Raw genomic sequence first — 26,789 nt, 5'->3', positions numbered from 1 at the left:
ACATATGCTCTATCTTATGGGACCTGATCTATATCTAGGTTTTGATACATTTTTAGGAAGTGAACCTCCTGGAATATAATTAGAAAATACTATGAAAGGAAAGGTCTCACCTGGGTAATGATGATAAAGGGTTGGCATACCATGCCTGAAGTCTCTGGACACAGTCTGAACTGAAGCATGCTGAGGTGGTACTCATTGTGTTGATTAGGTTGGAATTGGTGGATGCAGTGTCATTTGGCATGAATTTAGAGAAGCATGCAGGAAAATGAGTCCCACCCTTGAGGTTCCAGGACTGGGGGATATATAGGCTCTATAAAGAAATCTGGAGATTCCTGTTGTCTTAGGGTTAAGAAGACAATAGTTAGTTATTGCTAAAATCACATTATTTGGCAATTGGGTTAAATTTAAAAAAATCCCTTTGTTAGGATTTGTTGTATCATACACAAAATCACTATAATTTATATCATTTGACTTTATTTGTATATAGCTGTGCCACCGATTGCTCCTGTTTTCCCTGGTTTAGGCTTTTAAAAGAATCAACATATCAAAGACTCAGTCTATGTAATAAAAAGATCAGTCTGTACTTTAAAAAGTTGAGATATACAATCAGTTTCTCCCCTCTCATATTACTTAGTGATTTATATGACTAAAAATAATAGAAATGTACATAGAAACCATTCCCAACACCAAAAGACTATGTCCCATCTGATCCCCCACACACACACTGCCCCTGGAAGCTGAACATACACCCTCACCCTCACCACAGGGTTTTTACTTTGGTGCCTGACTGCAGATTCAGTCAAATCCTGCTTTGAGTTTCCCTTTCTGTTCTTCTTTCTCAACTACTGTTTATAAGTGGGATCATCCCATACTTATCTTTATCTTTCTGACTTACCTCACTTAACATAATTCCTTCTAGCTCTGTCCAAGATGGGTCAGAAAAGGTGGGTTCATTGTTTTTAATAGCTGCATAGTATTCCATTGTGTATATATACCACAGCTTTCTCAGCCACTCATCTGTTCTTGGGCACCTGGGTTGCTTCCAGGTTTTAGCTATTACGAATTGTGCTACTATGAATATAGGTGTACCCATATCTTTTTGATTGGACATTATGGAGTCCTTGGGGTAGATCCCCAGGAGAGAGATTACTGGGTCATACAGAAGGTCCATGTCTAACCTTGGGAGATTTCTCCAGACTGTTCTACACAGAGGCTGGACCAATTTAGATTCCCACCAGTAGTGCAGAAGGGTACCTTTGTCCCCACAACCTCACCAGCATTTTTTACTGCTGTCCATTTTGAAGTATGCCATTCTCATAGGAGTGAGGTGTTATACCAAAGTTGCCTTTACTTGCATTTCTCTGACAATAAGTGACCTGGAGCAAATTTTCATGTGTTTGTTAGCCTTTTGGACCTCTTCAGTAGTGAATGTTTGATTCCTATCCTCTGCCCATTTTTGGATGGGGTCATTTGCTGTTTTTGTTGCTAAGTTTGCTGAACTCTTTGTATATTTTGGTGATTAGTCTCTTGTCTGATGTATGGCATGTGAAGATCTTCTCCCATTCTGTGAAGGGTCTCTTTGTTTGTGTGATGGTTTCTTTTTCTTCACAGAAGCTTTTCAATTTGTTGTAGTCCCATTGATTTCTTTCTGCTTTAGTCTTCCTTGAGATTGAGCTTATATCATCAAAGATGTCCTTGAGGTTTAGGTCGGAAAGTGTTCCACCAATGTTTTCCTCTAAGTATTTGACAGTTTCTGGTATAACATCCAGGTCCTTGATCCATTTGGAGTTGAGTTTTGTTTCTGGTGAGATAAAGTGGTTCAATTTCATTCTTCTGCATGTTTCAACCCAATTTTCCCAGCACCATTTATTTAAGATAACTTCCTTCCTCCATTTAATACTTTGGGCCCCCTTATCAAAGATTAGATGTCTATAGGTGTGGGGTTTATTCCTGGACTTTCAATTCTGTTACACTGGTCTGTGTGCCTATTGTTGTTCTAGTACCAGGCTGTTTTGATGCTGATGGCCTTATAATATAGTTTGAGATCTGGGCGTGTGATTCCTCCATTTCTGTTTCTTTTCCTCAAGATGGTTTTGGCAATTCTAGGTGTTTTCTGGTTCCAGATAAATGATTGTAGTGTTTGTTCTATTTGCTTAAAGAAGCTTGGTAGAATTTTGACTGGTATTGTGTTCAATTTGCATATGGCTCTGGGGAGAATATTCATTTTGATGATATTTATTCTTCCAGTCCATGAGCATGGGATGCCTTTCCACTTCTTTGTATCATTTTCTATTTCCTTGAAGAGTGACTCATAGTTTTCAGTATAAAAGTCTTTCTCTCCTTTGGTCACATTTATTCCTAGGTGTATTATTGATTTTGCTGCAATAGTTAATGGAAGTGATTTCTGGATGTCTTCTTCAAATTTAGTTTTTCAATAAATAAATGCTACTGATTTTTGTACATTGATTTTGTAACCTGACACCATGCTATATTGCCTAATAACTTCCAGTAATTTTCTGCTAGATTCTTTAGGTTTTTCTATGTATACTATCATATCATCTGCAAATAGTGAGAGCTTGATTTCTTCCCTTCCAATCTGTATTCCTTTGATTTCTTTCTCTTGCAGGATTGCTATGACAAGAACTTCCAATACTATGTTGAAGAGTAATGGGGAAAATGAATAGCCCTGTCTAGTCCCAATCTGATAGGAAATGCTTTCAGCTTCTGTCCATTGAGTAATGATGTTGGCTGTAGGATTGCTATATATGGGCCCCACTATCTTGAGGAATTTCCCATCTATTACCATTTTTGTAGTGTTTTGAGCATGAATGGGTATTGGATTTTTTCAAAGGTTTTCTCTGCATATTGAGATAATCATGTTGTGTTTAGTTTTGCTTTTATTGATATGGTTTATGACATTGATTGACTTACATTTGTTGAACCAGCCTTGCATTCCTGGGATAAATCCCACTTGGTCATGATGAACAATCTTTTTGATATACTTCTGTATTCAGTTACCCAGAATCTTGACTAATATTTTGGCATCTACATTCATCAAATATCTTGGTCTGTAGTTTTACTTTTTTGTCTTGTCCCTCTCTGATTTTGGTATCAGGTTGATGCTGGCTTCATATAAGGTGGAAGGGAGTATTCCTGTTGCTTCGATTTTGTGGAAGATCTTTAGAAGTATAGGTATTAACTTTTTCCTGAAAGTTTTGTAGAAATTGTATGTGAAGCCATCTGATCCAGAAATATTGTTGTAGGGAAGATTCTTAATAACTGATTTGATTTATTTGTTTGTGATTGGTGTGTTTAGGTTTTGTAGTTCTTCTTAGTTAAGTTTTGGAAGGGCATATGTTTCTAGTAACTCTTCCATTTCTTCCAGATTCTCTAGCTTGGTGGCTTATAGTTCTTCGTAGAAGTTTCACATGATTTTCTGGATTTCTGTGGTGTCAGTTGTGATATCTACTCTATCATTTACAATTCTATTTATTTGAATATTCTTTTTTTTTTTTTTAGTGAGTCTGGCTGGGATTTGTCAATTGTGTTTATTTTTTCAAAGAATCAACATTAGGCTTCATTGATCTTTTGTATGGTTCTCTTAATTTCGATGTTGTTTATTTCTGCTATAATTTTAGTGATTTCTGTCCTTCTGGTTGCTTTAGAGTTCTTTGTTCCTCTTCCTCTAAGTCCTTAAGGCATGCAGTAAAGTCTTTTATTTGAGATTTTTCTTGTTCTCCAATACATGATTTTATGGCTATGAGTTTTCCTCTCAATACTGCTTTAGCTGTGTCCCAAATATTTTGATAATGTGTCTTTGTTTTCATTTGTTTCCAGGAACATTTCAGTTTCTTGCTTGAGTGCTTCTCTGACACAGTGGTTCTTAAGCTGTATGTTGTTGAGTTTCCAAATTCTGTGACTTTTAGTAATTTTTTTTAATGTAAGCTTTACTCCACTGTGGTCTGAGAAGATACTTGGAATGATTTCAACGCTATTGAATATGTTCATACTGTCTTTGTGGCCTAATGCATGATCTATCCTTGAGGATGTGCTTTGTGAATTTGAAAATAATGTGTATTCCAGTTTTTTAGGGTGAAGAACTCTGACAATGTCCAGGAGGTCTAGTCTGTCCATCTCTTCATTTAATTCTCTTGTTTCTTTGTTGATTTTCTGCTTCATTGATAATTCTAAGTGTGAGAGCGGGGTGTTAAAGTTTCCCACTATTATTGTATTACTATTTGTTGGTATGCTTCTAAATTCTGCTTATAAGATCTTCTGTTTTGATCATCACATTAGGTTCACTTGTATTGCTTAAGACTGTGGTCTATTTACATAATCATTGTTTTCATTGGTTTAATCCCCTGGTTCCTGCGCTTTTTCCTTCTCCCCACTTCCTATCCTACATACATCCTCTTCTGACCTGACACTTCTGCCTCAGGATATATATATATATATATATATATATATATATCATATATATATATATATATGACAGGAATGTGATTAAAGTTAGCTAGCTTGCACTGCATTCCTTTTCAATAAAGATTGAACTGCATCCCCTCTCATCAATAAAGATTTAACTGTGACACAGCTCAGCCATGAGTCCCTGGTTGTCTCTCTCCCACACAGGAAGCTAGCTGGGCAACTATTGATGTGTTTTTTAGTTCTTTCAGAAGGAGTTTGATGTATATAGATGCCCCCTCATTGAGTGCAGAGGTGTTAATAATTGTTAAATCTTCTTGTGTTACTGATCCTCTAATCAATATGTAATGCCCTTACTTATCTTTTATTACTTTATTTAATTTAGAGTCTATTGTGTCAGAGATGAGATGGCTGTTACTGCCTTTTTTGTGAGTAGTTAGCTTGTATGATAGTTTTCCATCCTTTCACTTTAAGTCTGTGTTTGTCCTTTGGGTCATTTGGAATTTTTGCAAGCAGCATATGGTTGGGTTGTTTTTTTCTGATCCATCCTCCCACTCTGCGCCTTTTAATGGGTGAATTTAAGCCATTGATATTTATTGATATTATGGATTAAATGTATTTTAGTGCCATTATTCAACAAATTTTTATTTGCTCTGATATATGGCAAATATTATAGTGATGTTCTTGTTTATAAGAGGTCTTTATTACCTCTTTCAGGGCACGCTTGGTGATGGTTGCCTCCTTTAACTGTTGTCTGTCTGAGAAGATTTTGATCCCTCTATCTACTTTGAATGAAAGTCTAGCAGGATGTATTATCCTTGGTTGAAAGCCTTTTTAATTCAGGGATCAATAGATATCTTGTCATTCTCTATTGGCTTTTAAAGTCTGAGTAGAGAAGTCTGCTGATAGTCTTATGGGTTTTCCTCTGTATGTGACTTTTTGTTTTACTCTTGCAGTCTGTAGGATCCTTTGTTTATCATTACTCCTTTACATTGTAACTATGATGTGTCTTGGTGTCTTCAGATCTGGGTTGATTCTGTTTGGAACTCTCTGTGCCTCTTGAATCTAAATGTCTTTTCTGTGGTTTGGGTCTGGGAAGATTTCTTCTATATTTTCCTCTAGAAAGTTTACTTTCCCTTCCTCCCTTTCTTCCTAGGGCAGGCCAATTATATGAATGTTACTTCTTTTGAGATCATCCCATATGTCTCTGTTGTTGTTTTCAATGTCTCTCAATATCTTTTTGAGCTCTTTTACCTCTTTCTTAGTTTTCTCTACCTCACCCTCTGTATGGCTAATTGCTTTCTAGTTCTGTTAATCTGCTTTCCCCTCCCTCAGCTTCTTTCTTTACTTGGGGTTATAGTATTATCTTGTTCTGCTAATTGGCATTTTAACTCAGCTATTTCAGCTTTCATTTCTATAATTTCCTTGAGGTAGCTTGTATTTTTCTTGAGGGTCTCATCTATTGTTTCCTTAATTCTGATAGGCCTTTCCTCCATAGTTTTCTTCATTTCTGTGACTATTAGGTTTATTATTGCTTGCATACATTTCTTGTCTATGGTTACTTCTGAGTGATTTGGAGTTTATTCTGGACTCCTGATTCATTGGGTAGCAGTTTATTTTTAATTTTTTATTCATAAAAGGGAATGTTGACAAAACCATAGGATAAGAGGACAGCTTCACACAATTCTTACCACCAGGCCTCCTTATACCATCCCCTCCCATGATAGCTTTCCTGTTTTTTTACCATCTGGGAGTATCGACCAATCATTGTGGGATGTAGAAAGTTGAAGGTCTGGCTTCTGTAATTGCTTCCCTGCTGAACATGCCCATTGACAATTCGATCCGTACTCCCAGCCTGTCTCTCTCTTTCCCTAGTGGGGAAGGGCACTGGGTAAGTTGAGCTCCAAGGCACATTGGCAGGGTTGTCTGTCCAGGGAAGTCTGGCTGCATCCTGTTAGCATCTGGAACTTGGTGGCTGAAAAGAGAGTTAATATACAAAGTGAAAAAAATTGTTGGACAATCATGGACCTAAAGTCTGGAATAGTGCAGATGAAGGAGATTCTCTATTTTGTAGATAACTAGTAGGCATGTTTTAGTTATATTTCAAAGGGCCTGTAGCTATCCTAGTTTTTTGTAGTTATACTAGTTTTTTTTTTTTTTTGCCTGAGCCTGAAATCTGATATGTTAGTGGATTCTGTTTATTGTTTGTGGAGATGATGTCATGGCTGGGAAAAGGACCAGAAGGCTGAATCAGACCAGAAAGCTGTATCAGGGAAGAGAGTGCTCCCTAATATAGGAAAGGGGTATAGATATTATTGACTTTAAACCCCATTGATTTGATGTGGTCTGGGGCCCATAATTAGCTTTGGAGCCTATGTGACCTCTACATCTCTCTACATCTGAGCTCACATTCTGTGGTCATGGGTAGGAACATTCCATGCTGCCCCAGTATAGATCCATCTTCCTCAGGTGTAGCATAGATAATGTTTTCCATCCTCCCTTTGGAGTATGGAACATTCTCTACCATTGTTGATCCAGGATGAGGGCAACGTCCTATGGGGGCCCACGATGGGGTCTATTTTGTTGTTCCTGATAGAAATGACCATAACAATGGAGAGAGTGATTTATTCGAGTTTTAGGCCAATCAAGTCTGTTTGGAAATCTCAGGACTCCTTGATTAGGGCCCCAGCTGGTGGAATGGCCTGATAGTGACTAAAGAGTCATTGTTAAAATATTCCAGACTCTTGCTCTTATTCAGGTTTTGCAGTCCTTGCTTTGCTAAGGTTAGGTTTGCAATGAGTGAGAGAACTTTAATAAGAAGTAGGTGAGGAGGGTATCTAAGTCTAAGTGGACACTATTTCCTTATGGATGTGATACTGACTCACTACAGACTATTGTGTATTTTTGCTTTTAGGTATATATTTTGCCCTAATTTATGGATACATGTAAACATATGCACTGTCTTACAGTACCTAGCCTATATCCAGGTTTTGGGACTTTTTTAGGAAATGAACCTCCTGGAATGGAATTAGAGAATACCATGAAAGGAAAGGTCTCACCCGAATGATGAGGGTGAAGGGCTGGCATTCCATGTCTGAAGTCTCTGTATACAGTCTGAGGTGAAGCATGCTGAGATGGTACTTGCTGCATTGATTAGGCTGGAATCAGTAGATGCAATATCAATTGGCCTGACTTGAGAGAAGCATGCAGGCAAGTGAGCCCTACCCCAGAGGTTCCAGGATTGGGAGAAATATTGGCTCTATAGAGGAAGCGGGAGATTCCTGTTGTCTTCAAGTTTAAAAAGACAATAGATAGTTATTGCAATAATCACATTATTTGGCAATTGGGTTAACTTTGAAAAATCCCTTTGTTAGGATCTGCTGTATCATAAGCACTCTCACCATATTTTATGTCCTTTGACATTATTTGCATATAGCTATGCCACCAGTTGCTTTTGTTCTCCTTGGACTAAGCTTTTAAGAGAGTCAACATATCAAAGACTCAGTCTGTTTATTAAAAAGACTCAGGCTGTGCTTTAAAATTTTTGAGACCTTCAATCAATTCCCCCCTCATATTAATTAAATAGCGATTTATATGACTACAAATTGATAGTAATATACACAAACACCATTCCCACCACCAAAAGACTGTCCCATCTCTTCCCCCCGTCACCCCATGAAGCTGAACATCCACCCTCACCCTCCACCCAGGGTTTTTACTTTGGTGCCCTACTACAAATTTAGCAGTTTTATTTGCTCTTCATTTAGCCATTTTTTATTGATGTTTTCTTTTTATTTTTTCTGTTCTGTTGTTCTTCAGTTTTTGTGTTTTGAGGATAAGCCATGATATACTAAAGACATTTATGATGGATGCAGTCACCAACCTCAGAAATTACAACAATAGTAACTGAAGCAAGGACTGATGCTGTTCAACCAATACCAGTTAGCCAAACCACACCTCCAGTCCAAGAAAAAAATAGCAACCAAATGAAGAAAAAGAAAGAGAAAGGAAAAAAGGGAAATCAAGAATAGACAATCATGCAAATCTACTGTCCACTGTAAATTCTAAGGATAGAAAGCGAAGAAAGGGAAGTAGAGAAAACACAGACACACAGAGTCCACTATGAGTCAGATTCCTTCCATCAAATAATTCACAAGGGAGTATCAGTGAATTCAGAAAGCAAAAGAAGGAGGGAGGAATAAAAGGGAAAAAAGGGAAAAGAAAATAATGAAAAGAAAAGAAGAAAAGGGAAGAGCAGTGAAAGAAAAGAGGTGTTTTTTTTAATTAACTATAGCAAAAAAGTGGACGGAAGAGGTAGAGAGAAACAAGTTCCTCTCTAGTGATCTAGCAATGGAAAAAACAACAACAGTTAAGTTTGGTCAACCTGAAGAAGGAGGAGGGAAAGGGACATGATTATAATAATAATAATAATAATAATAATAATAATAATAATAATAATAATATAGAGTAAAAACCCCTAACAATCATTCTTCAGCTTGAACCACTCTGGATTGGCTCCAGGCAGTCTGAGCAAAGACAGCCAATTTTTAGAAATGTCAAAAAAAATAATAACACCAGATAGTCTTTCCCTGGCAGGGATGAGGCTATGATTGGTGATGTAATTTGTCACTCAAATAGAGCTCCAGCCACTTAAAAAAAAGAGAAGTTAAACAAAAAGGAAAAGGCTTGGAATAGCACCCCTAGTGAGCCAGGAATCTTAGTAAATAAAATAGCTCAGTGAGAAGACTGCTAGAAGCAGCTGTCCAACACCTGGGGGCTTGTTCTGGGGTGTGTGTAGGGGAGGGGTAAGCTCAGAAAGAATCAAAGGATTTCCTTTCTTTGTCGCCTTGACATCCGTTTGTCAGTCCAAAAGTGAGTTATAGGACTGTATTTTGGTGACACCCTGACCAGCCCATGTTCACCCTCCCACAGACAGCCCAGTATCCTACCCTATCCAGAGTATACCAGGTCGAAAGCTGCTGCTTGTTGGAGCTCACTGCAGCTGCTGCTCCAAAGTCACCATCTTCATAATATCACAATTATTTATATAGTTTGTTTTTGTTAGTTTTTTCCAACCACGGTTATTACTGTGGCTCCATGCCACCAATGGGAATCCACTACTAGAGACTAATCCATCTTGCTTTTTTTTAAAAAAAAAATAATTAGATAAGACAGAAATTGAGGGAGGGGAGGGAGATATATAGGGAGAAAGCAAAATAGATAACTTTAGACCTCCTTCACTCCATTGCAAATGTGGATTGACGACTCAAACCCAGGTTCTTGCACTTGGTCATAAGTGTGCTTAACTGCCTGCCCCCCAACATATATTTTAAAACTCATTTTATTGGGGGCTTAATGGTTTATGGTACATTAAACCATGTTCATACTTGGGTACAATTTCTTATCTTGCTATGGTAGGTGTCTACAAGACACTCACCCATAACTTGGGTCCTTTAACATCATATTACAACAGAATCCCCACCACACCCTTCCCCAAACAACTTTTGTAAAGTTCTTTGCTTTGGTGCAATACATTAAACACAGTCCAAGATTTACTTTGTGTTTTCCCTTTGTCTTTCTCTCTTTCTTTCTTTCTTTCATTCTTTCTTTTTCTTCATTGTTTGTATTAAACTTTATCTTTTTTTTAATTAGGAGTGTACAGTTGTTGGCACATGGGTACAATTTCTCATCTCACCAAGACAAATGTTTTCAATACACCAAACAAGTCCAAGTTTTTTTTTAATTTTATATACAAAATGAAAGTATTAACAAGACTATAGAATAGGAGGGATACATCTCCCCAGCTGATTAGGTGGCTTGGCAGTGACTAAAGAGTCATCATTAAAGAATACTAGTCTCTTGCCATTATTCAGAGTTTGTAGTCCTTACTTTAACAAGATTAGTTTTGGAGTGATTGAGAGACGTGTAATAGGAGGTAGGTGAGGATGGTATCTAGGTCTAAGTTGAAACTATTTCATCAGGTACTTCAAGGTGTTACTTTATAAGATGCAGCTATATATAAACAGCATAAAAAGGACATAAATTATGCTAAGTTCTTGTATGATACAGCAAATCTTAACTACAGAATTTTCAAAGTTAACCCTATTGCCAAATAATTTGGTTATAGCTATAACTATCTTTTGCCTTCTTAAAACCTTTAGCAGCAGGAACCTTCCTTTCTCTATAAAGCTCATATTTTCCCAGGCTTGGAGTCTCTTGGGTTTATTTCATGCATGTTTCTCTTAATTTTAACCAACTTGCCAGGCTAGTATGGGAGTGCCTCTTCTCAAGTGCGTACCCTCTGGGTTGGAGAGAACGAGACCAGAGCCAGCCTGGGCTGCTACTCACTCAGGTACGCAAGAGGGATGAGTCAGGATCAGAACTGGTGGTGGCAAGGCGATTCATTTCTTTATTGATCAGAGAGCCAAGGCTTTTAAGAGTCAGACCCGGAAGTTGCAAGTCAAAAGCAGAAATGGCTTGACATGGTTTGGAAAGGGGCGTAGAAAGGCAAAAGGGGATTGGGAAAGGTAGGAACTTCTTTAGCAATTGTTGTGAGGGTTTTAACTGGTAGGATAAATAATACTCTGCAGGTAGGGAGGATCTTGAAAGAAGAAAGAAACTAGATCAAAGGAATGGAATGGGTAGGGATCTTTTAGGTAAAACAGTGATTATGTAAATAATAAAGGAGCAGGCCATAGTATCAGGAATGCAGGGCTCTTTGTGAGAGAGGGAGTCTGATAAGAGGAGGCAAACCTTGGGGGGTCATGTCCCTCCTCACTAGACCTCTCAGTAGAGGGAGAGAGACTGACAGGATGGATGTCCCCTCAAGTCAAGCCCTGCCAAGCTCAACCACATTGTCACAATTTCCCTACACCAACTGATACTGATCTGTTTATCCCAACTTAAGCAGTGCAACCAGTACCACTTCAGCATGTTTCACTTCAGATTTTTTCCAGAGACTTCAGGCATGGAATGTCAACCCTTCCACCTCATTACTCTGGTGAGACCTTTCTAGTTCACAGGACTCCTTAATACCATTTCAGGTGGCTCACTTCTTAACAAAACTTCAAAACCTAGATATAGACCAGGACCCATGAGATAGAGCTTATGTACATGTATCCATAAGTTAGACGAAAATATACCTTAAAGCAAAAGTGCACAATAGTCTGCAGTGAGTCAATAAATGAAGCAAGTAGAAAGACATAATAAGGGGAGTCGGGAGTCGGGCTGTAGCGCAGCGGGTTAAGCGCAGATGGCGCAAAGCACAAGGACCGGCATAAGGATCCCGGTTCAAACCCCGGCTCCCCACCTGCAGGGGAGTCGCTTCACAGGTGGTGAAGCAGGTCTGCAGGTGTCTATCTTTCTCTCCCCCTCTCTGTCTTCCCCTCCTCTCTCCATTTCTCTCTGTCCTATCCAACAACAACAACAATAATAACTACAACAATAGAACAACAAGGACAACAAAAGGGAATGAATAAATAAAATAAATATTAAAAAAAAGAAATAAAGACACAATAAGTCCAACTTTTAATATGTTTCCCATTTCTGTTCTGGTTTCTTAAGTTCATCCCATTAATGAGGTCATCCCTTACTTTTTCTGGCTTATCTCATTTCACATGATTCCTTTATGCTCCATACAAGATGAGGCAAAGAAGGTGACTTTGTCATTCTTAATAGCTGAGTAGTATTCCATGGTGTGTATATATATACTGCAACTTCCTTAACCACTCACATGTTGTTGGACACCTAAGTTGCTTCCAGGTTTAAGCTATTACAAACTGTGCTGCTATGAATATAGGGATAGACTGATGTCTTTGGATGAGTGTGCTTATTTCCTTAGGATATATCCTCAGAAAAGGACTTACCCGGTTATAGAGAAGGTCAATTTCTATACTTTTGAGATTTTTACAGACTGATCTCCACAAGAGTTGGACCAATTTACATTCCCATAAGCAGTGTAAAATATCCATATTTATTTAGCCTTTAATCCACTGATAAACAGATTATTTCCATTTCTTGACTAGTATAAATAATGCTGTAATTAATGTGAGTACACAGTTATATGTTAGAGATCCTTATTTAAATTCCATTAGAAATATATCAGAAATGGAATTAAATGACCATAGGGTAGTTTTATTTTTAATATTTAGGTGCTTTTGTATGCTTTCCAAGTTGGTTGATAATGTCACCATCAATGTAGCAGAATTTCTTTATTCCCCCTGAATCCTGGCAAACATTATTACTATGATAATGATTTACCTTTCTGGCAATCACCACCCTAACAGAAGTGAGATGAAGTCTCATTATGATTTTGGATTGACTATACTTGGTAATAGTGAAGTTGACAACATTTTCAAATACCTGTTGACCGTTTGTATGTCTGTTTTTATTTTTCTTTTAGCTTTTATTCAGGCAAACTAGGTTTGTAAGCCTGTATGTTTTAAGAGTATAATTTCATACATCTTCAGGTTGTGTCTCACCAAGCAGTCAAACCCACTGTCAGAGTACCAATATCACTTCATCATGACCTGATAACTCTTTCCACATTTAAAGTACATTAATAAACCCTCTTTTGGTAACTTTAGTTCTGTAGTAGGAATCTAGTGAACAGTGTTTGTTTGATGTAGTTACCTTGGTAAGTTTCTTTATGTACCACATATATGTATGTTCATTCAATAGTCTGTTATTTGCCTTCTGAGTTATTCACTTAGTATAATATCCTCCTGTTTCCATTCATGTTATACCAAAATTAGTTATGTGGTATATTTCCTCATACCTGAGCAATGGTCTTATTAAAAAGCTAGTGGGATTTCTAAAGAAATATAATAAACAACACTGGCAAATTTTTTCTATCCAGGAAAAAAAATGAGTTGCCAAAAAAATCCTGAGTAAGTAAGTAAATAAATAAATAAGTAAATAGATAAATAAATAAATACCAAGAATGGTGACATCACACTCTCTGACTTAAAAATACACTACACAGTTTTAGTTCTAAAATATTTGATTAAGAGTAGATAGAGACCCAAGATACGGTGCATATGATGTTTCAAGTCCAAATCCTGTCATCTCCTGAGCCAGAGCGATGTACTGATTCATATTCTCTCTCTCTCTCTCTCCTTTTATGTTCATAAATAAATGATATATATTTCAAATAGTAGGTACAGACACTTATAGAATGAAATTGAAAACCTAAAAATAAATGTTCATATATTTGGACAGTTAATTTTTCACAAAGGATTCAAATGCATAAAGTATAAAAATGAAGTTTCTTGGGGGGTTGGGCGGTAGTGCAGCAGATTAAGCGCAGATGGTGCAAAGCACAAGGAACAGTGTAAGGATCCCAGTTTGAGCCCCCAGCTCCCCACCTGCAGAGGAGCTGCTTCACAGGTGGTGAAGCAGGTCTGCAGGTGTCTGTCTTTCTCTCCCCCTCTCTGTCTTCCTCTCCATTTCTCTCTGTCCTATCCAACAACGAATGGCACCAACAATAACAATAATCACAACAAGGCTACAACAACAAGAGCAACAAAAAGGGGAAAAATGGCCTCCAGGAGCAGTGGATTCATGGTGCAGGCACTGAGCCCCAGCAGTAACTCTGGAGGCAAAAAAAAACCAAAAGAAGTTTCTTTAATAAATGTTGTTGGGAAAACTAGATAGCTATATGAAAAAGAATGAAGCTAGATCACTGTCACATATTATTCATTAAAGTTAAGTTAATTAAAGGCTTGAAGTTTAGGTATAAATCCATATGTGCATTGAGTAAAACATAACACTTAATGATACTGACTTTAAGGTTGACTTCAGTGACTCAACTCCAAAGGCCAAGAAAACAAACAGTGTGACAAGTGGATATCTGAACTTACAATACTGAAAAAAAAACCATCCTGTCTAAAATGTGGGAGTGAAAGGAGCTGATCAAATACAAAAATAAAAAAAAGAAGGAAAGAAAAAAAAAGAAGTACAGATGGCCAACAGGACTCTGAATAATTCTATCAGCCAAGTGATAGGAAAATGAAAATCAAAATAACCCTGATATATTACCTACATTTGTGAGAATGACCTATATCAAAAAATACAGAAAAAGGAAATGCTACTGAGAATATAGAGAAGGAAGTCCTATTGCAAGTCCTATTGCAAGTCCTCTCCCAGAATCTATTTACAGAATGCAAAAGAGACTCATGCACTACTGTGTTCATCACAGAGCTACATTCCATAGCCAAGATATGAAAACTATCAAAGTGCCCATGATTTTTGTTTAGATATGACATAGCCAGGACTGGAGGGCATTATGTAAAGTGCAATAAACCAATATAAAATCAAATACTGGATCATCACATTTATTAGTGGTATTTAGGAAACAAAGTAAAAAAAAGACAAGGAGAAACATTAATAAAACTGCTATCTATACCTGTAAATCTAACATTAGTAAAGATGGTAAAGAGGAAGACAGAGCATAGAATGAAGGAGACAAAGGACACAGTGGAATAAAGTGAAGAGTGACACTTTAAGGGAAGATGAGGTATAATTACACATACTTTAGGGAGATGGAAAGCTCTGAGAAAGTACAATTTTGTAAAACAGCATTTTCTCAACTTAGGAAAATGGCAATGGCTAGAGAGATATCTCACCTTGCCAAGTAGATTTTTTTATTCCCCCTTTTAATCCCCACCGAGTAGAATTTTTTATGGGAGATATAGCACTGGAAGATGTTCTGATATCTCTCTACCTCCGTCTCTCTATCTGAATAAAAAAACATCCAAGAGCTGTGAGGTTGTGATATGTGCCCTTAACCAGATGTACTACCTCAGGCCTCTCCCAAGAGCTGTAAAATTGTATATGAGTTAGGCTCAAGCTTCACAAAAGAAACAAAGTGACAAAAGTGAAAATAAATGTTAAATTGTGTTTAGGAAAAATAGAACCAGAGACAAGTGCCAGTGAGAGTTTGGAGAAAAAAGAACCCTTGTATACTGCTTATAGTGATTTGAATTATTTCAGCTACAGTGGAAAACAATATGGAAATTCTTCAAAAAATTCTATTTCCTTACTTTGAAGAAATAGTAATCATTCCGTACTATGATCGATTGAATAATATTAATTATTACAGTCTAAAATATAGAATGTGTTTATAATTAATTGTGTCTTGATTTCTTTATTTAAATTTTCACTGTATAGATATTTCATATCTTTAGTTAAGATTATCCCTAATCATTTTATTATTTTGGTGTTATAGTAAATGCCATTTTTCTTAATTAATTAAATAATTACTCAATTTTGTGGCATCAGGTTTTAATTGAGCATTTAAATGTTTTTTTAATTCTCTCTTTTCACTAAGCATATTAATTGATTATTTTTATTTTCTCTGAAGGTTTTTTTAAAGATTTTTAAACTTATTTATTCTCTTTTGTTGTCTTTGTTGTTGGATAGGACAGAGAGAAATGGAGAGAGGAGGGGAAGACAGAGAGTGGGAGAGAAAGACACCTGCAGACCTGCTTCACCGCTTGTGAAGCAACTCCCCTGCAAGTGGGGAGCAGGGGGCTCCAACTGGGATTCTTGCCCAGGTCTGTCATTGTGCTTTGTGTCACCTGCACTTAACCTGCTGAGCTACTGCCGAACTCCCTGAAGGTTTTTTTTTTTTTTCAGTATTTATTTAGCAAGATAGGTATCCTGGTAACAAAATTCTATAATATTTTAAAATTTGTCTGAAGAAACGTTTCTCTTTAACTTTTGAAGAATAATATAGGTGGATTCATTATTCTAAGTAGGTAATAGTTTTCTTTCAATAATTTAAGTAGGTCATAAAACTACTCTTGCTTGTGATTTTTGAACCCTCATATTCCTTATTCTTATTCCTTGATAGGTAAATTTTATTCTTATGTATTCTTTCGAGATTATCTCCTTGCCCTTGATTTTCTAAGATTAATATATAACATTTCAAATATATATATATATTATATATATTTAAATATATATAATATATATATATATATAGTTGTATATGGGACTTCAATACTCTGAACCATTTTTTTCACATATAAATAGAAAGAGGGAGATAAGGAAAGATACCACAGCACCTAAGTTCCTTCTGATGTGGTAGGGGCTGGTCTCAAGGGCTGGTCTCAAACATGGATTGTGAGCATGACAGAGAAGGTCCACTATCTTGGTAACATCTTTTGCTGGCTCAAGTGTAGAAATTCTATATTCATTATGATTTTATTCTTTCAGATTCCTGAATCTCTGGCAAATCATCTAATATTAATACTACAGATGTGTGATAATTCCCTTGTTTCGTTCTTCTTTTAGTATTTATATCAGATGTGCATTACTCCTACTGTAAATGCTCCTTCAGTGTTCCTATTTTATTTCACTATTTTTGATGATTTTTATACTTTACATTTAAGTTTTTATCAATATAAATTCAAGGTTGCTGATTCTTGAGCATGTGGGGATGGGCTAGTTGAAGAGTACATACTTTGCATGCATGAGGTCCTGAAATAGGTCCCCAGAAATGTATTTTTAAAAAAATCAAAAAGTTAGAACATCGTATATGGCAATAATTTGGTGCTCTAATCTCCTTTTCAAGCACACATGCAATCCTGGTCTTATTGGACTATGTTCAGTTGATTTGTGAGTCCATGAAAAGGCATACAATGTATCTGTTAATATGTTTATTTCTAGCATCTCCTTTTGATTCTTTCTTAGACTTCTTCTTCTAGCGTTTGCCCTTCTTCCATAGCCAGTCAACAGCATCAGGTTGAGCCTGATGTAAAGTTTCGAGACCTCCTTTGAATCTGGAGAGGTGGCAGTCGTTGACTATGTGGGTCATAGTCTGTCTATAGCCGCAGGGGCAGTTCGGGTCGTCTCTGGCTTCCCAGCGATGGAACATAGCGGTGCACCAGCCATGGCCTGTTCGATAGCGATTGAGGAGGGCCCAATCATAACGTGCTAGGTCAAAGCCGGGTTGACGCTTGCAGGGGTCTGTGATGAGGTGTTTGTTCAGACTTTCCGTGAGTTGTTGCCAGCGGGCTTGGCATGCTGCATCCAGGGAGGTAATGAGATGGTCAGCCACATCTGGGTCGCCCGACTCATCATACTGCTTTAGTAGTTGCTCGCATTCAGCATCAAGACAAGGCGTATAGTTAGCATGTCTCCCACGAGGAATGGCTTGGGAAGCTGCTTTGAAGATGGCTTGGCGGAAGAACCTGTAGGAATCTTCAGAGGGGATAGAGTTAATTGGAATTGCAGGAATAGATTTGTTGGTAAGATCACTGAACAGACGCCAGTTTGCTTTCAGAAAGTTCCATCTTAGTTTCTCCGAGCACAGAATCAGTGGGAGCTGGAGACCAATGTGGATGATAGCTGGGCGGTGATGACTGTGCGGGAAGATCTTGAGAACTTGTCTCGTAGCGGGAAAGGCTTGGCCGTTGACTGTGCTAATCCAGCACAGGTCGGGTGACGAGTCTTTATTCCATCTAGCACTGTGAAAAGAGCCTGGCTGTTTGGGATCGTATAATAGGGAGAGGTCATTCGCTGACGCCCAGTCGGCTAAGATAGAGCCGTCAGCACGAGTGGAGGAATATCCCCAGTCTTGGTGATGACTATTAAAGTCTCCAACGTAAACGGCTGGGTGATTCGGGCTAGGCAGGACCTCGTTATCCCATGAGGCACTGGGAGGCTTATATACCTTGACGAGCTGAATAGTTCCAACAGTAATGGAGTCGTAGAAGGTCGAAGAGGCCGTATGGTAAACATCCGCAAGACACGATTTGGCGTAGATGGCTTGGCCATGTTTAGGATGGAGATTATAGCATATTAAATGGAATCCACTGATGGTGAATTGAGCAGCTTCATCAACTGCTATATGTGTTTCTTAGACTTAACACTGTTAAGTCTGTTTACATAACCCATTTCAATGTATGTAGTTAAATATTTGCCATAATTTCAATGTTTCTCATGTTTGCTTTGTGTCTTCAGACTGTTTTGTTTGATATTTAAGACGTCTTAATATTTTGTTGTTGTTTAAAGCCATACATGATGAGCCGGGTATAAGGAGACAGCATATAGCTTAGTGTGAGATGTTAGGCACATTTACTATCTGTTGTAATTGTAGGTAGACATAAGTAGCAAAATTTTTCTGTTATGTACTAGATTCTGTCTTCATCACTTTCTTTGAATTTTCCTAACAACTGCTTCTTAAGTAAGGTCTGAGCTTTGACATTCTTTCATCTGAATGACCTAGATATACTATAGGGATCTGATAGATGTATTAATAAGCATTGGCTATAATGATGATGAAGTCTCAGTGCTTCTCAATTTCCCCACTTTATGTTAAAATTGGGAAGTTAAAGGGGGCTAGGGTTAGGATATTCCCCTTCCCTAGGGTAGACTAGACTAGGTTTGGCAAAACCCACATTGTTTTTAAGGTCTTGTAAATTTTTGCTGTGAGAATGAACCTTTAGTTATTGGGACTCATTTCAAGATGAGTTTTATGGATGTCCTTGCCTGCAGCATAAGGGAATATTGTCCTGATCTTTGGGCTCAGACCCTAGTAGGACACTTGGAAGAAAAACTTACAAAAGTGTGGTGCACTGCTAAAATTAGATCTCATGGAGCTTTTAACTCCCAAGCTAGTTCATTCTTGGCCTCCAAGGACTCATCATTTATATTTCAAAAGTTTTTACTGGTACTGGCTCAAGCTTCTGGTTTGCTAGTCACAGTATATTGTAGTTCCCAGTATTTGCCTCTATCTAAAGTTTTGGTGCAAATGTTTCACCTGTGATCTCAATTTTCTGATCAATTAACAAATTGTTATTTGTTTAATTTAAAAATAAATAATTTAATTATTTTAGTTCCCTTTTGCTGGTATTGATTTATAATAGTAGTTCTTGCGTTGTTGTTGCTGCTGTTCATTTGTTGTATTGGTTACTGCCAGGACATCAACAATCTAGGCTGATTTTTTTTTTCACAGAGTGACAAAGAGACAGAGAGACCACAGTGTTGAAGTTTCTTCCAATGCTGTAGAGACCTGGCTTGAGCCTGGGTCATGCACCTAACAAAGCTATTTTGTCAGTCTTTAATTGTAGGTTTCAGTAAAACATTTTTGAAGTTACTTGTCTCTGTTACCAGGACCTGCAGTTATTATTATTGTTAGTATTATTTATTTTAGCCATGGTCATTGTTACATATAGCTTGCCTTCAGTGTTAATCTTTGAATGAGGCTCTGCTGAGTTTAATTAAAGCTTATCTTAGAATTCTTTCACTCGTGCCTTTCATTCCAAAGCTAATCTCTTCAATACTTCTTTTAAATACATGGTACTGGAGTCTGGTGGTAAAGCAGCAGTTAAGCACAGGTGACACAAAGTGCAAGGACTGGCTTAAGGATCCCGGTTCGAGCCCCTGGGTCCCCACTTGCAGGGAAGTCGCTTCACAAGCGGTGAAGCAGATCTGCAGGTGTCTATCTTTCTCTCCCGCTGTCTTCCCCTCCTCTCTCCATTTCTCTCTGTCCTATTCAACAACAATGACATCAATAACAATAATAATAACTACAACAATAAAACAAGGGCAACAAAAGGGAATAAATAAATAAATATAAAAAATTAAAATACACTATGCAAAAAGCTGCTCCTATATTAATTCCTGGAAAAAATGTCCTTCTTCTACCTCCCTTCATCTGTGTAGAGTCCCAAGCCTGCTCAAGTCAAGTTAGTAAAGGATAGTCCATCATTACTTTGAAATTCTTTTCTAAAGATAACTAAACCCGATTACCTCTTTGTAATTTTTAAAGTATATAAATATTGTCTATCTGTTAAAATATTGTCTATCTGTTTAAATTTTGTTGTTAGGCAGGAGAGATAACATACTGCTTATGCAAAGATTCTCATGCCTGAAACTCAAAGATCAAAGTTTCAATCCATAGAACCACCATAAACCAGAGCTGAGCAGTGCAGTATTCCCCCTAACCTCTTTCTCTGAATAAAAATAAAATTTTTATCTATCATTAAAAATAAAATAAAATACCCCCCACAACTCCATAAGCCAAAGTTGATCAGTACTTTGGTAAAAATATTAAACTTAAAAATGAAATATTAAAAACTAGTGCATCTCAGTGCTTATTGAGAATAAGTTTTAGGTCATTGAATGGTTTTATTTCCCTTACATACAGAATAGCATTTCTTTTTTTAAATTTTTTTAAATATTTATTTATTTTCCCTTTTGTTGCCCTTGTTGTTTTTTATTGTTGTTGTAGTTATTATTGTTGTTGTTATTGATATCATCATTGTTAGATACGACAGAGAGAAATGGATAGAGGAGGGGAAGATAGAGAGGGGGAGAGAGGGAGAGACACCTGCAGACCTGCTTTACCACCGCCTGTGAGGCGACACCCCTACAGCTGGGGAGCCAGGGGCTCCAACTGGGATACTTTTGCTGGTCCTTGTGCTTTGCACCACATGTGCTTAACCCGCGGCGCTACCACCCGACTCCCAGATTAGCATTTCTTATGAGATTGACTAACAATCTTTGATAGACTGATATATATATATATGTATATATATATATATATATATGTCAGTAGATAGGAAATTATTGAGTGCTATGCATAATGATTCATATACAAAAACACTACCTTGCTCATTAATTCAAAAATTCAAGCTACCTCTATATGTTTAATAACAGATAATTAAATCACCTTATATATATTACTAGACAGATGAAGGCTCATTTTTTAATCCACTGTCCAAATACTTTCTGTAGTCTGCAAGGAGCTGCTTTTGGAAACTGCATTACAAATGAAGAGGGAAAGACTTGGTCTGGAGGCACAGGATCAGTTTTCTGCCCCATGTGAAGCTTTAAATCAAACTTGATTTGTGGTGCCTAAGCAGTTTCTGGCACTGAAGAGTATTATTCCATAGCAGGTTCCACAGAACTAAAGGAATTGAGTGTAGTTGGATTTACCCATAGAGGAAACAAAAAAGAGAAGGTAAAACTCATGATTCATAAATTATGAAGACAGTTAATTCTCATATTTGCCTTGGTTTGGTATAGACTGGGAAAGAAAGGAGAATGAAAACTACAACTTAACCCAGTAAGAAAAAAAAAAGCAGTAGAAAAACTACCAGTAAAAATATGGTTGATTCTATTAATAATATTTGTCTGTTTCAGGGATGATATATGAATATAAAGGGTAGAAGAACTAGACTTTTGGAAATTTACAAATATTAGTATCATCAGATTTTAGTTATGCATATTTTTTGGAAGAAAGCATTGAAGGGTTAAATCTAAAAGAGGTTCTGTTCCAGGAATTGTCTTCTGCCAACCCAAATTTAAACTCTTTCTTTTCTTAAAGGGAATCTAGGTGATAATAAATCACTTCGATTTTGCATACCATTAAATGCAATTGAAAATATTTTTGCTGGAGCTAAAATGTAAACAATATGCCTTTGTATCATGAATTTCATTTGCATGTGTGTGGTGATATTCCCTTATTTCATACTTTCAACATATTTTACCCTCACCAAAAACTTAAGGTTAATACTATAGTAATATATATTTTTTATTTTATTTCTTTTTAAATCACTTAACTATTTTTCAAAATATTTATTTTATTTATTTATTCCCTTTTGTTGCCCTTGATGTTTCATTATTGTAGTTATTATTGTTGTTGTTATTTGATGTTGTCATTGTTGGATAGAACAGAGAGAAATGAAGAGAGGAAGGGAAGACAGAGAGGGGGAGAGAAAGATAGACACCTGCAGACCTGCTTCACCGCCTGTGAAGCTACTCCCCTGCAGATGGGGAGCTGAGGGCTCGAACCGGGATCCTTAACCTGGTCCTTGTGCTTTGCGCCACCTGCGCTTAACCAGCTGCACTACCGCCCGACTCCCTTTAAATCACTTTATTAAGGGAATGTTGATTTATAATACTGTTGTCATCACAAGGCTAGAGTTTCACATTTCCCCAAGATAGGTGTCCACACACCTCACTCATCACCAGATTGTCATTTCCCTCCTCTATAAGGTATTGCACTCCTCCCTCCATCTGACCCCCAGAGAGCTCTCCTATTTGAATCTTTGGAGCTGCTAAAATGGATCACAGTTTATTTTGTACCCTATACTTCCCTCTCTTTTATTTCTATTCTCACTATTTTCTTTTATGTTGCTGAGATTTCCCACTATAAATCAACTTTTTTTCACGTATTAAGAAAGGAAAGAAGGTTAGACACCATAACACTGATGTTTTCGCCAGTGATATAAGTGGAAGCTCAAACCTGTGGCTGTGTGCACAGCAAATCAGGCACCTTCCAAAGACCACAATCTTGCTCACTTGCACTCTTTCTTCCTTCCTTCCTTCTTTCCTTCCTTCCTCCCTCCCTCCCTTCCTTCCTTCCTTTCTTTTTCTTTCTTTCTTTCTTTCTTTCTTTCTTTCTTTCTTTCTTTCTTTCTTTCTTTCTTTCTTTCTTCTTTCCTTCTATCTTCCCTCCCTCTCTTCACCCCTCCCTCTTTCCTTCCTTCCTTCCTCCCTCCCTCCCTCTCTTTCTCCCTTTCTTTCTTTTTTCTTCAAGTGTGTGCAGTCATTGTTTAGGGAAAAAAGGGAGTCCCATCTGTGAGTGAGTTCATCCAGTATCTGTCCTCCTTCTGGCTTATTTCACATAGTATGATTCCCTCCAGATCCATACATTTTGTAGCAAGAGGGAAGTTCACCTCTTAAAGACAAGTTAAATTAAGACACTGAGTTAATGACTGCCAGAATCAAAATTGATCTTGTTAAGTAGAAGGACTCTAGTTACAAGCACATTTCTCTCTTCTTCTAGCATTTGCCCTTCTTCCATAGCCAGTAAACAGCGTCAGGTTGAGCCTGATGTAAAGTTTTGAGACCTCCTTTGAATCTGGAGAGGTGGCAGTCATTGACTATGTGGGTCATAGTCTGTCTGTAGCCACAGGGGCAGTTCGGGTCGTCTCTGGCTCCCCAGCGATGGAACATAGTGGTGCACTGGCCATAGCCTGTTCAATAGCGATTGAGGAGGGCCCAATCATAATGTGCTAGGTCAAAGCCGGGTTGACGCTTGCAGGGGTCTGTGATGAGGTGTTTGTTCTTTACCTCAGCTGACTGCCAACTCTGTTTCCAAGAGACTGGAACAGAGAAGTTCAGTGTAGGCATAGGGGACCAGATTGGGTGACGAGACGTCAAGCGTTGGACAGGGTGGGCGAAGATATCCGTGTATATTGGCAGGTCCGGTCGAGCGTAGACGTGGGAAATGAACTTAGATGATGCTGCATCCTGACGAATATCTGGCGGGGCGATGTTGCTAAGAACTGGCAGCCATGGAAGTGGGGTGGCGGATGGTTCCAGAAATTATCCTCATGGAGGAATATAATTTGGAATCGACCAAGTGGACATGGGGGCTATGGAACCATACTGGGGCACAGTATTCTGCAATGGAATAGCATAATGCCAGAGATGATGATCATAGTGTGGAAGCACTCGCGCCCCATGAGGAGCTGGCCAGTCTTGCAATGATGTTATTCCTCGCGCCCACCTTTGCTGCAGTTTTTATGAGATGTTTGTGAAATGACAGAATGAGATTGAGAGTAACGCCAAGATAGACTGGCTGGGCTTCATGCCGGATTCTCGTATCGCCAAGCTGCACATTAAGCTCACGCGAGGCCGAGGCATGATGTAGATGGAAAACAGATGATACCGTTTTTGCAGTGCTAGGGATTAGTCGCCATTTTTTACAGTAATCAGATATCAGAGACATGTCTTTCATGAGTGTTTCCTCGAGGATGTCGAACTTGGATGCCTGAGTTGCACAGCAGATGTCATCGGGGTAGATGAACTTCCTTGAAGAAGTTTCTGGGAGGTCATTGATGTAAATATCAAATAGTGTAGGAGCCAGAACAGAGCCCTGGGGGAGGCCACTTGAGACAAGTCTCCATCTGCTAGACTTGTCACCCAGATGCACCCGGAATCTTCTGTTTTGGAGAAGAAACGATATAGTGTTGGCCACCCATGGAGGCAGGCATCTTGAGATCTTGACTAGGAGACCACGGTGCCAGACCGTGTCGTAGGCTGCTGTGAGATTAACAAAGACAGCACCCATCTTTAAATTCTTCTGGAATCTATTTTCAGTGTAAGTTGAGAGGGCCAGGGCTTGTTCGCAGGTAGATCTTCCTGGGCGGAAACCAGCTTGGGCGGGTGATAGGAATTTCTCTGTAAGAGGATAAATACGTGACAGAAGCAGCCTCTCAAGGAGTTTGTAACACACAGAGAGGAGAGAAATTGGTCTATAGCTGGCAGCCAGTGTTGGGTCTTTCTTTGGTTTCAAAACTGCTATTATCTTCTCACGACGCCAAATTTTGGGCATAGATTCAGATTCCAAGATGTGGGATAGGAATGAAGTGAGCCACTTCTTTGCCGCGGGGCCCAAGTTAAGAATGAGTTCTGGGGTGATGTTATAGCCAGCAGCCGTTCCCGGTTTAACCCTCTTCAAAGTGTCTTCCAGTTCAGACAGTGTAAAGGGAGAGAGTTTTGGAGATGGACAAGATAAACAGAAGTGGGATGACCACTCATGGGAAATTTCTCTTTTCCAGACTGGGTCGATCTTAGCACGTCCAACTTGAGTTAGGTGACTGGCCACTGAGTTTGGAGATACGGGAGGATGGGAGATGGGAGGGGCACAGTTATCTATTTTAAAATCTATGTTAAATGAAAGTTTATTTTTCTGAACTCATAAGCAGATATCCAGTCAGATGAGTATTGCTTCCAATGCTTTAGTTTTCCATATAAATATTTCATATTTGCAAATACGTATCTTCATTTAAGAATTTCACCCAAGATCTTAATGACAGAATTCCTACCATGCACTTATAGTTTTCTTTTCCTTTAGTTAAAAAAAAAATGGATAAAGAAAAGCCAGTAAGTTACCCAATTTCACCTTGTCTAGAAAGCAGCTAAACATTGATGAGATTTTAACTCTCCAATGAAACAAGAAGCATACTCATCAGGGAAGTTTTTGGCAACTCAACTCCTTTGTGAAGAACACCTGTTCCTGGCCATTCAAGGCTCTTTGCAATTTCATTTGAGAAAGCAATATGAGAAAATGTCACGTAGGACAGGGGTTCTGCTATTAGAGGGGAGAAGACAAATGGGGAGTTGTGTTTATAGAAAGTAATGACATGGGAGATATCTAACACCATTAGGGGATTAGAGCACACTGCACATGACTGCACTGCATAAAAAAAGTTTGCTGATATTAAGAAATAAAAATTCACTACCACGCTCAGTTTAGTTTTCATAATGAGATTACTTTCATGAGCCCTTTGCTTACCCTCTTACTTTTATTCTCAAAAATGATGTCTTCTAACATAAAACTGACACTCCTATAGTTATTTTCCCTCATACCATAGTGAAAAAAATACAATTTCTTTTCTTAAATTCAACTTATACATCCCAGTTTCCTTTTGTGTCACAAAGCATGTTGACCTCGTTGCATTTTAATATTTCTTTTTTTCCAATTATGTTTCTCACTTCTTTTTCATGTGTTCTTCAGATCAAGAGTCACTCTTTGTATTTTCTTACTGTAGGCATTGTAGATACATCCAGTGATTCTCCATACTTACTGTTGACCTGTGTGATCTATACGTATGTGTGTGTGTCATTTGCTCTTTCCCCAAATCAAAAAATTCAGCAAGTATTGTTTTTATTTCAGGCTCCTCAAAGAGCATCTTGGAGAAAAAGAAGTTGAATTGACACTCATCTTTGATTCAGTGTTGGAAGCTGACCTGGCAAATTATACCTGCCATGTAGAAAACCGAAATGGACGGAAACATGCTAGTGTTCTGCTGCGTAAAAAGAGTATTTATTCTTACGTTGGTTATTATGATCTGTTTGGATACCAAGTAGTTATTGAAGTTATATGTGTTTCCTAGATTTATCTAATCATTTAATGATAAACTTCTATTAAGCAGTTTGTTTTTTTTTAAGGAAAGAATATCTCTCCTCTGTGGATATCAGCGAAAGACATCTATGATTAGTCATTACATTAGGAAGTGGAGAAATGAAATAAAATGTTATGTGTTAATTTTATGAGGTAAATGTACCTTGGGTATAAATGTTACAGAAGTTATAGATGGGAGTCGGGCGGTAGCGCAGCAGATTAAGCACATGTGGTGCAAAGCGCAAGGACCAGCTTAAGGATCCGGGTTTGAGCCCCCGGCTCCCCACCTGCAGGGGAGTCACTTCACAGGTGGTGAGGCAGGTCTGCAGGTGTCTATCTGTCTTCCCCTCCTCTCTCCATTTCTCTCTGTCCTATCCAACAACGACATCAATAACAACAACAATAATAACTGCAACAATAAAACAACAAGGGCAACAAA

The 26,789-nt window shown here is 38.0% G+C and overlaps 1 protein-coding gene across 1 annotated transcript in view; it reads left to right on the top strand.

Moving 5' to 3' along the window:
• IL1RAPL2 (interleukin 1 receptor accessory protein like 2) overlaps positions 1-26,789 on the top strand; it is a 781,557-nt gene that overhangs the window by 716,884 nt on the left and 37,884 nt on the right. Inside the window, exon 6 of the mRNA XM_060182659.1 lies at positions 26,123-26,268. Within this exon, the coding sequence (XP_060038642.1) occupies positions 26,123-26,268 (146 nt within the window). The remainder of the gene's footprint in view (positions 1-26,122; positions 26,269-26,789) is intronic.

This window comes from Erinaceus europaeus, chromosome X, assembly GCF_950295315.1.
Source record: "Erinaceus europaeus chromosome X, mEriEur2.1, whole genome shotgun sequence".
NCBI lineage: Eukaryota > Metazoa > Chordata > Mammalia > Eulipotyphla > Erinaceidae > Erinaceus > Erinaceus europaeus.
The sequence above is the reverse complement of the archived record's forward strand: the minus strand, read 5'-3'. Positions and strand labels throughout refer to the sequence as shown.